A 15,460-nucleotide genomic window follows, 5' to 3' on the forward strand; every position below is an offset into this window, starting at 1 on the left:
CATTTTGACCTACCACAGACATACCAGAGATGCCCAGATATGCCAACCACACCATACCTCAGAACCTCAAACATGTAGGCACACACACACACACACACATGTGCACATACACACAAAGGTACACTGCCTCCCACACCCAGATACACACACACACACACTGACACATTCTAGCATGCTGCCATATAGCGCCAGGCTTACTGCCACGTACCCTCTCACATACATGTAGTTGAGGCAGGGCAGTTCCCTGCCCCCCTAGACATCGCCCCACAGCACCCACGTCCACATAAACACACACAACATGCAAGGCATCAAGGTCCAGTGTCCACAGACACCTGGTTCTGCAGGCAGCCTACCCCTCAGCCCGGAGCGTTCAGGTCACTGCCTCCTGCACGGGCGGCAGCAGCACCTGCAATCGATCAGGCCTGGATCTCAGCTCGGATACTGCCTAGGCCACCTCCCCGGCAGCAGCGAGCCCTGCGTGCGCACCTGAGTCACTCTTACTCAGCTTCGAGCAACTCCTCCAGCCTTAGGACACCAGGCTCCGGGCACTCTGGGCGCGGGCCGCCAGCACAAACAAACTCCCCGCACACACCTGCGCAAACAAACTCTTCCTTTCAACACACACACAGTGAAGCCGGAGGGAGCGCGGGACCCCGCGCTGGGACCTCGGGGGTGGGCTGGGGACGAGGCGCGAGCAAGGGCCCAGGGCGGGAAGGAGAAGGCCAGATCTCTCCATTCTCTCTCCCTCCGGGTCACCTGGCGGCCGGGACCGCTGGCCAGGTGAGAAGAGGAAAGCGCGAGAGAGGGGACAGGAGGGAAAAAGGACCGAGCAGGGGAGGGAGAGGCGGGCAGGCTCAGCGCCCGCGGCCGCACCCCAGGCGGTGGCTGCCCCGCCAGCCCCGGCCCCGGGGGCCCTGGACCCTCACCTGGCAAAGGCGGAAGCGGCGGCTGCGCGGCCTCGGGAGCTGCCAGGACTAAATCCGAGAAGGGTGGGACCCGGGGCCGCGCGGGGCGGGACCTGGCAGCGGGCCGGGCGGGCCAGCGCCCCGCGCGGGGCCAGGTGAGGCCTCGTGGGCGGCGGGCTCCTCCCCCCCAGGTCAGACCCAGAGCAACCTCCCTTCCCACGCCTGTGCTCGCCTCCCCGCCTCTCCCCACCTCCCAGCCTCCTTCCAGCCTTCCCCCAAGAACTCTTCACCCCCCCCCCCCCCCAGACTTTCTCCTTTGTCCTGTTGCTCACACCCTTTCTCGCCAATTCCTTCGCCCCTCTCACCCAGGGCCCGCCCCTCAGGTGAATAAGCACCTGATCCAGCGCACCTGCCCCGGCGCTGGGGTGATAAGGCTGAACCGGAAGTCGCCCGGGCCCTGGTAGGCAGAGACAGACCTTCCTGGCTCTCTCCTGGGGAAGGCTGGCAGCGCGTGGTGTTTGGGGATGAAGTCAGGGCAGAGAGGTGGTGCGGAAAGTCAGTCCCTAGTCTAAACAGAGTCCAAGATTGAAGACACCGTCCTTTTCCCAGCTCTGCAGTGTGAGGACCTTTTGGGGTGCTCCCTGGGGTGGGACATGCGGGAAGTCGTGTATTAGGGTGGGGACAGAGCTTCTGACTCGCTCCTCAGCCCCACCCCAGCTTGGTACCTGGTCTTGGTGATCAAAGCAGCATTCCCTACATCAGGGCATCCCTCCCCAGCCCCTGCGCCTCCTCGCCCCATTCTGGCATAACCTCCGTCTCCCCGTGTGGCCTCTGCTGATCCTGGGGCCCTGTACACTGCTACTTGGCCTGTGGCTGTGGGGACACAGTCTGGGACTGTGATGAATGCTCTCTTCCTTTCCTTTGGGGCTTCTAGGGAAGCCACCAGTCTTAGAACATCTTTTCTGTCTCCTGTCCCAAGGCAGGATTGGTGAGCACAGCAGCTACTGCCCTCAGAGCCCCTCGGAAGGAAAAGCCCACCCCATCTTGATAAACACCTGGGATCTTCCAGCATCGATGGGGAAATCTTAATAGTTCGCAGTTCTATCTGTATGGCTTTCTTGCCAGTTCTCTTCACCCTACCTAGGCCGGCTCATCGCACTGTCATTGCTCCCTCTACATCTGTTGTTCCTGATACACTTGTAGGCTCCACAGTGCAGGGACTGAGCCTGTCTTGTTCATCGTGTGTTCTTAGTACTTGGGCCAGTGTAGGTATATAATAGGTGCAATGCATATTTTGAAGAAGTCTGCTTTGTCTAATTGTCATCCCTTTGTAGGTGAGGTCTTTTCTCCCTGATTTTAGGACATTATTGGTGCTTTGTAGTTCAATTACAAAATATCTAGTTATGGATTCTTTTCTATTTGTTCTTCTCAATATGTTGTATTTCCTGTACCTATGAATTTGCATCTTTCATCAGTTTTGGAAAATTCTCAGCCAGTATCTCTCCAACTATTCTTTTTCTCCATTCTTTGTATTCTCTCATTTGGGGACTATGAGTAGAAGTATGCTAGACCTTTTCATTCTGTCCTCCATGTCTTTTAACTTCTTTTCCATGTCTTTCATTCTTTTTGTCTCCATGATGCAATCCATGTAATCTCTTCAGCTCTTTCTTCTAGTTCACCAATTCTTTCTTTGGTTATGGCTAATGTGCTGTTTAATTCATACACTGAGTCTTTTTTATTTTTTATTTTTTTGGTCATTGTTATGTCATATGAACATTACTTCCTATGATGACAGTACTTTATTGAGGCATAACTTACATTCAGTAACATGTACAAATTTAACTGTTAAAAATCAAAGCACTTCAAGAAATGTACACATCCCTTAATGCAGATAAAGACCTGGAACAATCCTACAATCCCAGAAAGTTACCTTGTGCCCATTTGCAATCAATCCCATTCCCCAAAGGCAACTACTGTTCTGATTTCTAAAACCATTAGATCACTTTTGCCTGCTCTTGACCTTCTTATCATTGGAGTTACACAGTGTTTATTATTTGCATTTAGCTTCTTTCATTCAACACATTTTTGAGATTCATCTTAGTGTTACATACTCTTTTGGTGGAAACACAATGGCTCCATAAGTTGCTTCAAGGAAGAGCATGTGAAACCTGATTTTTCTCTGAATGTCTGGTGTCCTCACAGGTCTGAGTGTTCTAGAGGTCCTCTGGGAGTTGAATGAACACATGAGTGTAGAGCACATGGGAAATGTAGAACATAAGGGCAGATGCATCCAGAAAGGTTGGCAGTAGCAGAATAGGCATCAATTTATCCTTCCAGCAAGCTTTCATTGTGCCAGATTCTGGGCACTCAGGTGAACAGTAGACAGAATACCTGCCTTGGTGGGATTCATTCTACAGAGCCTTGCAGAACATGATCAAGAGCTTGGGCCTTACCCAGTGACTCTGGGAACTGTGCCACATCAGCATGGCCAAGGGTAAACCTGAAGAGGGGCGGTGAAGGATTGAAGAAAAGACAGACAAGAGAATACAGCTGGGGCTTGGTGGATCTCCTGTGCCTGGATGAGCACACAAAACACCCAGCCTGCAAGCCTTTATTTTATAGTCTGATTAAAATAAGAGTAGATTAACTTGTATACAAATGTTCTTGTTTTGGCAACACTTTCTGCACCTCCCACAGCCCATTAGCTACTTAGGAAGGAATTAGGGAGGGCTACAAGGTCGGGCTTAATTATGCTAGGAGAGCTCTGCCCTCCAGGCTGGGACTTCTTTGTGGCCCTGCCACCCATCAGCCTGAGGCATGACCCTAGAGCTGCTCCCGACAGGGAATCACTGAAGGGTTTTAAATAGGGAATGACAGAACCAGCTTGCTATAGAAAGAGACTGGGAAAAGGTGAGAGAGAAGAAGCAGGAAGCTCAGGAAAGCGACCCTTACCATTGGTTCAGGGGAGAGAGATTGGCCCTGGCTAGGCCCTGCCTACGTGATGGAGAAGAGGCTGATGATGGGGCACTACCAATGGGCCTAGGTCCTCCAAGTTCCAGCAGGAAGTCAGAAGTAGAGGCTCAGCCCCACCTTTGTCTTTGGCTTGGAAAAAAACAAACAGGTAATCAGAGGCCTCTTTATTCCCCCCCTTCTCCCTATTGATTTCTTTTGGAGTTAAGAGCTTCTCATCCCCACCTTTGCCAGTAAAGGAGGGTGGGGTGTTGGGAAGCACAGTCTGATCCTCCTCACCACCCTCAGGGAGCATCTCCTTCATGCTAAGATGAATACTTAAACCTGGAGGCCCAAATCAGGCACCACCCCAACCTCTGCCATGCCCTATGGGCTCTGCATTCGAGAAGAATGAGCACATTCACACCACTGGGGCCAAGTCTTTCCTCACCGGGCAGAGATCCAGGAGGATCAGCAGAGAGGGCACCTACATGGCCTCCCCCGCTCCTGCCTTGGGTTTAGCTCGGAGGTGGAACCCATCCCTCCGTAGAAACCTCTCTGCTCCTTTCGGGAACCACATTAGTGACCCCGTGGCATCTTTTCTGCTCTGACCCTTGAGATTTCTGGGCTCTTTCCCTTCCACCTCACCCAGTTTACTTCTCAGCAAGGGAAAGCACCGTAGTGGTCTGCATCTCGCTCTCTTCTGAGCCTTCGCATGGCTGTTCCCTCTGCATGGAAGAGTGTTCCCACCCTTATCCCAGCTTGACGCTACTAAGTGCGAGAAATTGATCCCTAACTGGTCAGGTCTTTTTCCCTGCACCCTAAGATCTCTGTGTTTGCACTCATTGCTCTGGTAGAATTTGCCAGTAACTTGTCTGTCTCCCCTGCTAGACTCGAAGCTCCAGGTAGAAAAGGACTTCATCTTGCCTGGGTATTGCTGTGTTCGCCATGCCCAATCTATTGCCTGGCTCAGATGATAAGTACTCAGTAACCTTTGTTGAACAAATGGATGAGATAGTCGTCTGGCTAGGGTGAAGCTAAGGTTTTTGACATTAAGAGATCCTTTGCTGGGAGTAATGGGGATGGGAGTTTCCAAACATAACCCATAATTACTTTCCTGGTGAAACCATCCCTGCCTCCCTCCCCATTTGGTATTCCATGTCCCCACGTGGTTGGCTCTTCCAAGATCCTTAGGTAAGACCTAAGATGGGGTGTTCCATCACCCCATCTCCATCTCCCAGGACCTTGAGGCCCCATCCTTTCCCAATTTGCATTTGTCTCACTAGTTTTCAGAGTTACCAGCCCACCACCTTGTATGGATCTGCTGGTTTGCTTTCCCAGTGGTTTACTTATACATACCATATTCTTTCAGGCTTACAGTGCAGCTGAGGGCATTTATTTATTTATTTAATATATTTTTTTATTGATTTCAGACAGGAAGGAAGAGAGAGAGATATTGAGACATCAACGATGAGAGAGAATCATTGATTGGCTGCCTCCTGCACGCCCCCTACTGGGGATCGAGCCTGCAACCCAGGCATGTGCCCTTGACTGGAATTGAACCTGGGACCCTCCAGTCCGAAGGCCAATGCTCTATCCATTGAGCTAAAGTGGCTCGGACGAGCTGAGGGCATTTAAAGCACAGTAGGTTGGGCCTCACCTCTGGAGCCTGACTGCCTGAGTTTGAATCCCAGCTTTACCACTTACCATCCTGTGAATCTGAGCAAGTTACTTCATATTTCTGTGTCTCTGTTTTGTCATCTTCAAGATAAACCTATTAGGAGTATCTTACCTTTTGAGGTTATTGGAGAATTAACTGTGCCTACATGTGTGGTAGCCAGCCTCCAAAATGGCTGCCAATGACCCTCCCCTCCTGGTATTCACACGGTTGTGTAATGCCTTCCCACAACGAATGGTGCTAATCTGTGTGATCAGTGGGCTGTTCTGAAAAGGATGGTGTGTGACTTCTGAGGTCATAAAGACAGTGTGGCTCTTGCCTTTCTCTCTTGGATCACTCACTCTGGGGAAGCCACCCCCACATCATAAGGACACGCAGGCCCTCTGTGGAGAGGCTCTGCATATTGAGGGCCTTCAGCGCCAAGCTCTAAGCTCCTTTTTCTGCCCCACTGTTCTAGTTATCTATTGTTGAGTAATAATACCTAGCGGCCAAAAAAAAAAAAAATCATTATGCTCCTGGATTTTGAGCATCTGGGATTCCTGCAGAACACTCTGGGGATGGTTTATGTCTCTGCTTCACTCTGTCTTGGGTCTCAGTTGGAAAAACTGAAAGTCTGGGGGTGACTTGACAGCTAGGGGCTGTATTATCACTGCCATGTCTGGCGGTAGATGCTGGATTTTGGCTGACCTCTCCCACGTGGACTCTTCATGCAGGCCAGGAATCCTCATAGCATCGTGACTCTGTTCCAGAGCGAGAATCCCAAGAGGCAGAGGGCAGAAGGTGCCAATTTCTTAAGGCTTGAGACCAGAAAGCGACCCAGCATCACTTTTGCCAGTCAAGAAGCCCAGGTTCAAGGGTAGGATACATAAGTCCTACCTCTGTATGGGAGGCATGTGAGAGAACATGGGGGCTATTATTTAAAACTGCTGTAGCAGCCTCCCATGTATGGTGAGGGGCTCAGAAAAACCAGGCCTGCCCTGGAAGGCCACACTCGGGTGAGTTGGCCTTATGTGCTCAGAAAAGAAACACAGACTCTACCAGCCTCCTGTGCTACGTGCTCAGCAAGAGCTTCCATGGGCAGGGCATGTCACCAGGGTTCAGAGAAAGGGCTGGAGTTATCAGGGTGCTGCCTAGAATCTACCAGGTGCCAGGCACTGGGGAAACAAAAACATAAAGCTTTAAGCAGTGGCTTTATAGGGTAAGGCGTGGTGTAGAGCTAGGACGTGTAAAGAAACACCACCACCTGATGTAACAGGTGCCCCATGAGAGACAATCCCCTGCCTCAGGGGCTCAGAGAAGGTTTCCCAGGAAAAGCGATGTCTGAGCCAATGGAGAAGGGTATCCCAGGGATAGGAACAAGCCCAGGCAAAGGTAAGGCAACATGAGAACACAGGGTTTGGCCAACGATGAGTGATTCAGAGTGGCTGTGGGGTGGACAGAGCTGAGAGGTAAGGCACCAGGGACATGTTGGGGTCAGGTTCCAAGAAGCATGACAAAGGCAAATCACTACTGGTGAGAAGTAGGCAAGTGACATGAATGGCAGTGGATGCCCGTGATATGCTGGCCCTGCCATTAGGCCTGGGAGAGATCACAAGAGGCGGGTGGGTGGGGTCAGGAGGAAGGTGAGTTTGGGCATGTGGAGTATGAGATGCCTGTGAGGCATCCGAGTGGAGATTCCAGTTTGATGTGTGTTTAGACAGGTCTGCCCTGAGGACCAAATGAGACAGGGGAGCTGGTTGCTGATGGAGAGCCTTGAACGCCAGGGTCAAGGGCCAAGTCTATCTTCTTCTTTTTTTCTTTTTTTTAAATGTTTTTATTGATTTTTAGAGAGACAGGAAGGGAGAGGGATAGAGATATAGAAACATCAGTGATGAGAGACAATCACTGATCGGCTGCCTCCTGCACACCCCACACTGGGGACCGAGTCCGCAACCTGGGCATGTGCCCTGACCAGGACCGTGACCCCCTGGTTCATAGATTGATGCCCAACCACGAGCCATGTCAGCCAGGCACAAGTCTATAGTCTGTAGGCAAGGAAGAGCTAGGGAAGGTTTTAACTAAGATATTATGATGGTTAATGATTAATGAGGGCTCCTTGCATATTGGGTACAGTTCCAAGTATTTTATATGAACTTATTTGGACCTCACAGTAATCCTATAAGGTGAATACTGCTGCATTTCATGGAATTTAAGAAATCACCAGTCATAATATATATACCATTATGTGTCTTCAATTTAAGATGGATTCTTCAGAGATGTTAAAATGTAGACAGGAAAAATAAGGCCATAGAATCAATGAAATACATGATCTGCATTTAAAATATAAAGAAACAGGAACCAAGAAGTTAGATAACTTGCCCAAGGTCCACTAAGAGACAAAGTCAGGATCTGAAGCTCAATTCCAAAGCCCAAGTTCTTTTGTTTTTTTAAAAATAACTCTTTATTGTCAAAAGTATTACATATGTCCCCCTTTTCTCCCATTGACCCCCTCCAGCCCACTCCCACCGCCCGCCCCAGGCCCTCAGGGCCCCGTTGTCTGTGACCATGGGCCATGTGCTTATGCATACAGGGTTCTTGGTTGATTACTTCCCACCACCCACCCTCCCCTGCCTTCCCTCCGAGACAAAGCCCAAGTTCTTAACCATCATTTGATATTGGACCGAAGGTTGTGAGCATGTGGAGTTTTAAGACCAGTGTGGCCTTTGTACTGAGGGTACAAAGTATTTGAGGGGAGCGGGCAAAGTCAGATGGCATAGCTTGGAGGCAAATCCACAGTGAGACGGGTCTAGAACGGGCTGGGTGCCATGGGGCGGGAGGAGGGGACAGACGGGGTAGAGGTCCTTCATGAATGGGCAGAAGTGGTTGACCCACTGCATGTTGGGTGTGAAAACAAGGACAACTCCGAAATGTTGAGCCTGGGAACAATGGCACAGCACAGGAGGGAATGAGGCAGCTACTGCAGACCAGAGGAGAGCGGTGGTCCCTGGGCAGCTAGGACTGCGGCTTCCCATCCCAGCTGGGGAAGTGACGCTGCCTGGCACCTGGTGGGCACTCACTAAGTATTAGTCAAATGAATGGATGAACGAGTTGTTGCATGATCTTGGGCAAGTTGTATAATCTTGCTGTAAGATCTCTGGGTCTCATTCTTTGTGTGTAAAATGACGGGATTGGACTAGAACATGTGAAACATCATGGGTGGTACTCTCCTGGAAGGGGTAGGCATTCTTCTCCCCATCCCAGGACCTTCTTGGGTACCCCCAAAACAGTGCTCCCAACCCTGGCTGTAAGTTAGATGAACCCAGGCCCCATAAGAGACCACTGAGTTCAGAATCTCTGGAGATGAGGCCCAGGCATGGGTAGTTTCTAAAGCTTCTCAGGTGACTCTGACGTGCAGCTGGTTGAGAACCTTGACCCTGGGGCCTCCAAGTATCTGATTTGAAAACCACTGAGGTCGGTGAGGGCTGGGGCCCCTTCCAGGCCTAGGCCCTGTGCTTGGTGACAGGCCTCTCTTTTCTTTTCTTTTTTCTTTTCTTTTCTTTTCTTTTCTTTTCTTTTCTTTCTTTCCCCCCCCCTCTAATATTTTTATTGATTTCAGAGAGGAAGAGAGAGAGAGAGATAGAAACATCAATGATGAGAGAGAATCATTGCTTGGCTACCTCCTGCATGTCCCCTACTGGGGATACAGCCAGCAACCTTAGCATGTGCCCTTGACGGGAATCGAACCTGGGACCCTTCAGTCCGCAGGCCGACGCTCTGCCCACAGAGCCAAACCGGCTAGGGCTAGCCCTCTCTTTTCATGTCCCACCTCCCATCTCCCAAACCAAAACTCCTGACAGCCAAGGGACCAAACACCAGGGTTTCTCAACCACATGCTATGGACATTTGGGCTGGATAATTCCTAGTTGTGGAGGACTCTCCTGGGCATGTCAGGATGTTGAGCAGCATCGCTGGTCTCTACCCACTGGGTGCCAGTAGCATATCCCCCCCAATCAAAGCAATCAAACATGTCTCCAAATGCCTCATGGGGTGCAAAATCGCCCCAGTGGAGAACCACTGTGCTCCCGAGTTCCCTGCCCTTCACCCCGTGGAGACAGAGACCAGGCAGGGGCGGAGGCCATTTCACAGCACGTTTAGTTGGGCCCGGCAGGAGGGAGGCCGCAGTGGGAGGCCCGGGCTTCACAATGCTAAATGGGGGGAGAGCATGCCAGCAGACTGACTGATGTGGTCTTGCTCCAGCGGGAGGACGTTTTCCAGAACACTCATTCCCGGATTCCCAGTCAGTCACAGGAGGGCCAGGAGTCGCTTCTGGGGCAAACAGCCCCCGCGTTACGGGAACAGGCAGGCCGGGGTGTGGGCGTGGGAGTGCGTGTGGAGGGGATTCTTTCCTTCTGTAGATATTTTCCTGGCATTGGTGACGGCCCTATCTGATTGGTTGAGGGCTGCAGGGGAGGAACTTTCCAACCGTGGGTGCCTGGGCCCCTGGAGGCCTCCGACAGTAGGATCATGGGGACATCTGGGTTTCAGAATCTGGAAGACTGAACCGTTGGGGCTGGAACTAAGGGGCTGGCTGCCTCACACCTCCCCCACCCCCCCAAGCTAAGTGGAAGGTATGGGCACACTCTCTTTTCAACTGGAGGCTAGGATCTGTCAGCGTCTTCACAAGTCACTTTTTGCTTCAAGGAAGTGGAACCTGAGGGAAAATGGAAGTGGGAGGTCTGGGAAGGGAAGGGACGGCAGGGAAGGGGAGAGTAGAGAGAGGGGGAGAGGGGAGAGGAGGGGAGGAAAGGGAAGGGGGATGGGAGGGAAGGGGATGGGAGGGAAGGGAAGGGGGATGGGAGGGAAGGGGATGGGAGGGGGAGGGGAGGGGAGGAAAGGGAAGGGGATGGGAGGGGAAGGGGATGGGAGGAAAGGGAAGAGGGATGGTAGGGAAGGGGATGGGAGGGAAGGGAAGAGGGATGGGAGGGAAGGGGATGGGAGGGAAGGGAAGGGGGATGGGAGGGAAGGGGATGGGAGGGAAGGGGATGGGAGGGAAGGGAAGGGGGATGGGAGGGAAGGGGATGGGAGGGAATGGGATGGGAGGGGGAGGGGAGGGGAGGAAAGGGAAGGGGATGGGAGGGAAGGGGATGGGAGGGGTGGGTGGTGGAAAGCACTGGGCGGGTCAGAGGCAGTGAGGCTGTTTCCTGCCCCCCTCCCCCCACTCACTCCACCACAAGGCTTAGGACGCCCAGGAGCAGGATAGTTCCAAAGACACAGAGGAGCAGAATCCTGGCTTCCCGAAGATCGTGACTTCCTGCGGGAACCCAGGAAACAGTGAAAGATGCTGGAGACCACACCCCTGGACACTGGGGGAGCCCGAGAGCTCAGAGGTCTGGGTGAGGTGAGGCAGGCAGGGGTGGGGAATGAGGACCTGGGAAGCAGCGCTTTTGGGGCCAGCAGAGCACCTCAAAGCCCTCGCAGGTGGAGCAGTTGTACAGGATGGTGCTGCCCCCTGCAGGAGACAGCGGGACAGAGCTGGGGAGGGGAAGCCCCGACTCCTCCCTTGGACTGTCCCACTTCCTCCCGCCTCCTGCAGGCTCTCCTGGGAGCCCGGCCCCTGGTCCTCACTGCCTCTCCTTCCTACTCACAACAGGCGGGACTGCAGAGAGCTGAAACGAAAGACAAGGAGGGGTGGGCACCGATGAGCCTCAGGCACACACCCCTTTGCCCCAGACCCAGGCCTTCCTGGGTCCCTCCTCCCATCAGTACCTTCCCTGTTGTACTCAGGAAACTTGGTCTCCTGAAGCCATTGCCAATATAGAGGGAGCGAGGAGAAAGACCTTTTGATCTCTGGGGAGGCAGAGAGCAGCCATTCTGGCCGGGGGCCTCACAGTACCTGTGGACCTCCACCCTTTTACCCAGCACGTCCCCAATCACTCCCTTCTGTCTCCACCTGCCCTCCACCCTTCCCTGCCTGCCAGCCCCCTCCTCCCAGCCCCCTCCTCCCAGCCCCCTCCTCGGTGTCCATCCAAGCCCCAGGTTGTGCCTTCCCCAGTGACCTCACCCATGACCCTCAGGACCCTGTGCGTCTTCTCCGTGACCTTGTTCATGGACACCTCATCTGTGGGGATGGGCAAGGACCATGATTTCCTCATTAGCCCAGAAGAAGGTTCTTCCTTGACTTGGCCACGGTCCAAAGAAGCCCTCCCAGAGGGAGAGGCCAGTGAGTCCAGGGACTCAGCTGAGGGGCACGGCTGGGAAGCCACAGGCTGCCCTGTGTGGGGCATGGGGGTGACTACAGCTGAGCCCGTCCCTGCAGGTCTGGGCTTACCTAAGGCAAAGGTGGAGAAGTTCCAGGAGGCCTCACAGTCCTTCCACTGGGCCTCTATCTGGCTGCAGAGCCGAGCCAGGCGGCCCGACAAGCCATGCGCTGGGAGGCGGCAGAAGAGACAGGCCTGGGCAGCCTCCAGGACAGCCACACTGAGCGCCAGCAACCACATGAGGCCCAGTGCGGGTGCCGGCACCACCTGGGATAGGAAGGCTCTGTGATCCTGGTTCTGGCCCTTTGCCTGAAAGTTGCAGAGTTCCAGAACAGTTGGAGGTTCTAGAGCATTCCAGAACAGTGCCACTGCTCCTTCCCTGGCCTGGGTGAACGGGGGCCCGAGGGACTGGGGACCAGAAGACGACATTGATGTGCTGATGGGAGAGGGGCAGAGAAAGCAGGACTTCTGTTGCGAGGGAGACAGCACTTGACAAGTTTGTGGTTTCAAAAGCAACTTTATTTTCCTTCTTGTGATAAATAATAAGTGACTCCCCAGAGAAGCTGTTCATGAATATTCCATCCCCTCAGAGATGCAAAAATCCCACCCCTTCCCATATCCTCGCCGATTCTCCCAAACTCTTCTCTTCAGCTCCTCTCTGCTCCGAGCAGCCTTGAGTCTCTCCCCAGCTATCTCCTAGCAACAGGCCCACGGTTGCCTTAACAACCAAGAATTCCACAAAGGTCTCCAAGGGCCCGCTAAGCCCAGTGACTTCTCTTACCCCTCTCACCAGGAAGATCCCAATGACTTATATCCCAACAGGCCCCTCCTGCATCCGTGGTGACGTGAATGCACGTGTATGCATATACATACACACCCCTTGTGGTTAAACTATTAATTTTCAGTCTACTCACACCCACAGACACACCTGGTGCCCAAACAGCTTCTGAGCAACCTCAAACAGGCCTGGACATGCAGAGACCACAGAAAGACCAGCACACAGACACCATTGCCCACAACACAGATGGAAGCCCGGATGTCAGGGACTCACACATCAGTCAGAGACACACAAACACGCACGTACACATGAAGGAAGGTAGGCCAAGGCCCAAAAAGATGCTGCCCTCCTCCCCATGGCCAGCTCCACCATCAATACCAGATCCTTTAAAAAACGTGGGTGTCAGAGGGATGCTCCACCCCATAGTGAATAGGGATTCTCCTAGCTCCCTTCTGCAGCCTAGGGTGGGGTGTAGCTGTTCTGTCTCCCTCAATAGGTGACTTGGGACACAGCAAAGAATCTCCCTTGCTATGTTCCTTCTTATGTCATCTGTCAGGCCAGGCCAGGCCACTCAGCTTCAGGAGAAGTCACAGTCCAGGAGACCACATTAGAGCAATCCAAAGCCCCTCCTCCTTCCAGGCCTGTGTCCCTGCATTGTTCTGCTCGGCCTAGCCTGGGCAGAGAAGTGTCCCCACTTTCCCAGACCCCTGAATACTGAGCTCCAACCAAGGAAACTGGAGGTCCCCAGGCTCAGGCGAGAATGAGCCAGGGCAACCTTCCGGCCCTCCCAGGATCAGCACCCGTCCAGCCCCTCGGTACCGCTTGTGAGCCCTCAGTGGGCTTGGTTTGGGGAGTCCTGCCCACATTTGGGCTCCGGTCAGATGCAGTGGGACCTCTGACTCACAGCCCCAAAGCAGAGCTAGGAAGGGACTTCAGGGGAGCCTTCATCCCCTTTGCTGTCCCTTTCTTCCTCCCCCCACCCCCCTACAGTCAAACCAAAGGCAGTATTCCCAGCTTAGTTCTTAGTGTCGAACAAAGCGCAGAGATCTGGAGTTGAGTAGGTCTTCAGGGTCAGGGAACACGGAGTCTAGACGGAAGCCATGCTCCAGAGCCACCCGGAGCACCTCCTCCAGGAAGCCCGGTGTGCCCACCACTTCCCGTCGCTCTCCCGGCCCCCCAGTCCACAGTGGCTGCAGCCCCAGTTTCCTGTACTCCACTTCCGGAAGTTCCGTGGGGCAGGGGGCCCACTCCAGACGAAAGTGTGGTCCCCCCTCTGCTCTCTCCTCACTGGCCACACCAAATCGGGCCCTCAAGGCACCCAGACACTCTTGGTCGGTGCAGAAGAGGTTGGCTCGGAAGGTGTCCACCTGGGCAGAGCTCAGCTCGTAGTGGTGGGGGCCCTGGCGCGCAGAGAAGTGCACCACGCGGGGGCTGGCATCCACATCTGCGTGGAGCAGGGCAGCTGTGCGTGCGGGGGTCCCCTGAGAGGCCTCCAGTTCCCGCAGGGCATCTAGGAGGGGCTGGATCTGGTAGAAGTCGGCCTCTGCCCTGAGAAGCGCTGTCTCCCCATATCCCAGGGGCAGGTCCAGGCGGCCCAGCCGCAGGAAGTTGAGAATGTGCCGGAAGGCCTTGCCATCCCGGTCGATGAAGTAGTAGTGGCCACCTCCCTGGGAGTTGAGGTTGGGGGGAATAGGGGTGTCAGCCCTAAACATGGCCCCCAGCATGGAGTCTGGGAAGCGAGTCAGGGTCTCCAAAGTGGTGGAATATAACGTGCCCCCCACATTCAGGGTCACGGGGCCCCCAAAGGAGGGGGGTGAAGAGGGCACAGGAGGAGGGGAAATTTTGGGGAGTGCTGGAGACACCCAAAGAGAAAAAGGCAGAACTGCCTGGGGGTGCGCGGAATGGGGTCGGAAGGTTCAGACTCAGGTGGAGGCACTGGTTGGAGTCTAAGGCAGCAAGATTCGGGGCTCCCCCAGCTACCGTGTGGTAGGGGATGGCTCCTGGGCACAGAGCGCCCAGGGGCTTGGAGGACTGATGCAGAGCGCGCAGCGAAGTCCAAGAGGATGGCAAGTTCCGTCCAGACGCGTCCACCTCTGGGCGGCCAGGGGTCGTTCTGCGGTGTGTAGACTGGGCTTCCGGACCCAACCGGCAGGTGACGGTCGAGCGCCAGGCCGCCTGTTTGCAGGGTGCAGCCTCCGAGTCCTCGGGCGGATCGCCGTCGCCGCGGGCAGACCCCCCGGGTCCTGGGGGCCAGTCAGAGGCCTGGCCTGGGCCCGGCTCCAGCGGGTCCCAGGGACGGAGGCGGGGCTCCCCGAGCTGACAGCGGAGGGGCCTCGGGTCGCGGGGGCGAGGACGCACGCTGACTCCCAGCTGCGACGGTGCGGGACTCGAGGGGAGCGGCCGGGAGTCTCGGGACCGGGTGCGTGCAGCTGCCTCGGCGCTCTCCGCCCCCAGGAAGTGGCCAGCCGCCGCGCCGGTCCTTTAAGAGCCGGCCCCGCCCCCGCCCCGGCGCCCCGCCCCCGCCCCCGCCGCTCCGAGTGGCCCCCGGGGACGCGGGGAGGACCGGCCGGACCGGCGGGCGCGAGCGGGGGCGGGGCCGGCGGTGACTCGTGCGCGTCGCTCCGGATGTGGCCGCGCCCCCCGCCGGCCAGGTGTGCGGGGCCGCACGTCCGCAGCCCCGCGGGGCAGGGGGCCACCCCCGCGGCTGAGACACCGGGCGCGGCCCTCGGAGCGCGGGGACCCGCGCGCCTTTCCCGTCTCCCCCCGGGAACTCCCGCGGGCGGTGCTGAGCCGCACATTCCGGGGATGCCGCGGGGCCGGGGTGGCCGAGCCGGCGCCTCCCTCCGGCCCGACGCCAGCTCCCCCCGCCCCCCGGGGAGGCCGGGCACAGCCCACGCGAGCGGCCGCGCCTCGG

General features: G+C 55.3%; 2 protein-coding genes across 2 annotated transcripts; both read right to left on the reverse strand.

Annotated features, from left to right (window-relative positions):
- Window positions 1-10,188: 10,188 nt before the first annotated feature.
- TMEM95 (transmembrane protein 95) lies at window positions 10,189-12,037 on the reverse strand. The gene is made up of 7 exons (XM_070392868.1): window positions 11,840-12,037; window positions 11,573-11,629; window positions 11,278-11,358; window positions 11,157-11,177; window positions 10,940-11,020; window positions 10,735-10,822; window positions 10,189-10,222 (listed from the first exon to the last, which is right to left on the reverse strand). The coding sequence occupies exons 1-7, from the start codon at window positions 12,006-12,008 to the stop codon at window positions 10,189-10,191; spliced, it is 531 nt and encodes a 176-aa protein (XP_070248969.1). The 5' UTR covers window positions 12,009-12,037.
- Window positions 12,038-12,274: 237 nt separating this feature from the next.
- KCTD11 (potassium channel tetramerization domain containing 11) lies at window positions 12,275-14,349 on the reverse strand. The gene has a single exon (XM_070392867.1). The coding sequence runs from the start codon at window positions 14,268-14,270 to the stop codon at window positions 13,569-13,571; it is 702 nt and encodes a 233-aa protein (XP_070248968.1). The 5' UTR covers window positions 14,271-14,349; the 3' UTR covers window positions 12,275-13,568.
- Between the last annotated feature and the right edge of the window lie 1,111 nt (window positions 14,350-15,460).

Source organism: Myotis yumanensis, unplaced genomic scaffold (genome assembly GCF_028538775.1).
Source record: "Myotis yumanensis isolate MYYU_CA2020_CCGP unplaced genomic scaffold, mMyoYum1.0.hap1 SCAF_16, whole genome shotgun sequence".
Taxonomy (NCBI): domain Eukaryota; kingdom Metazoa; phylum Chordata; class Mammalia; order Chiroptera; family Vespertilionidae; genus Myotis; species Myotis yumanensis.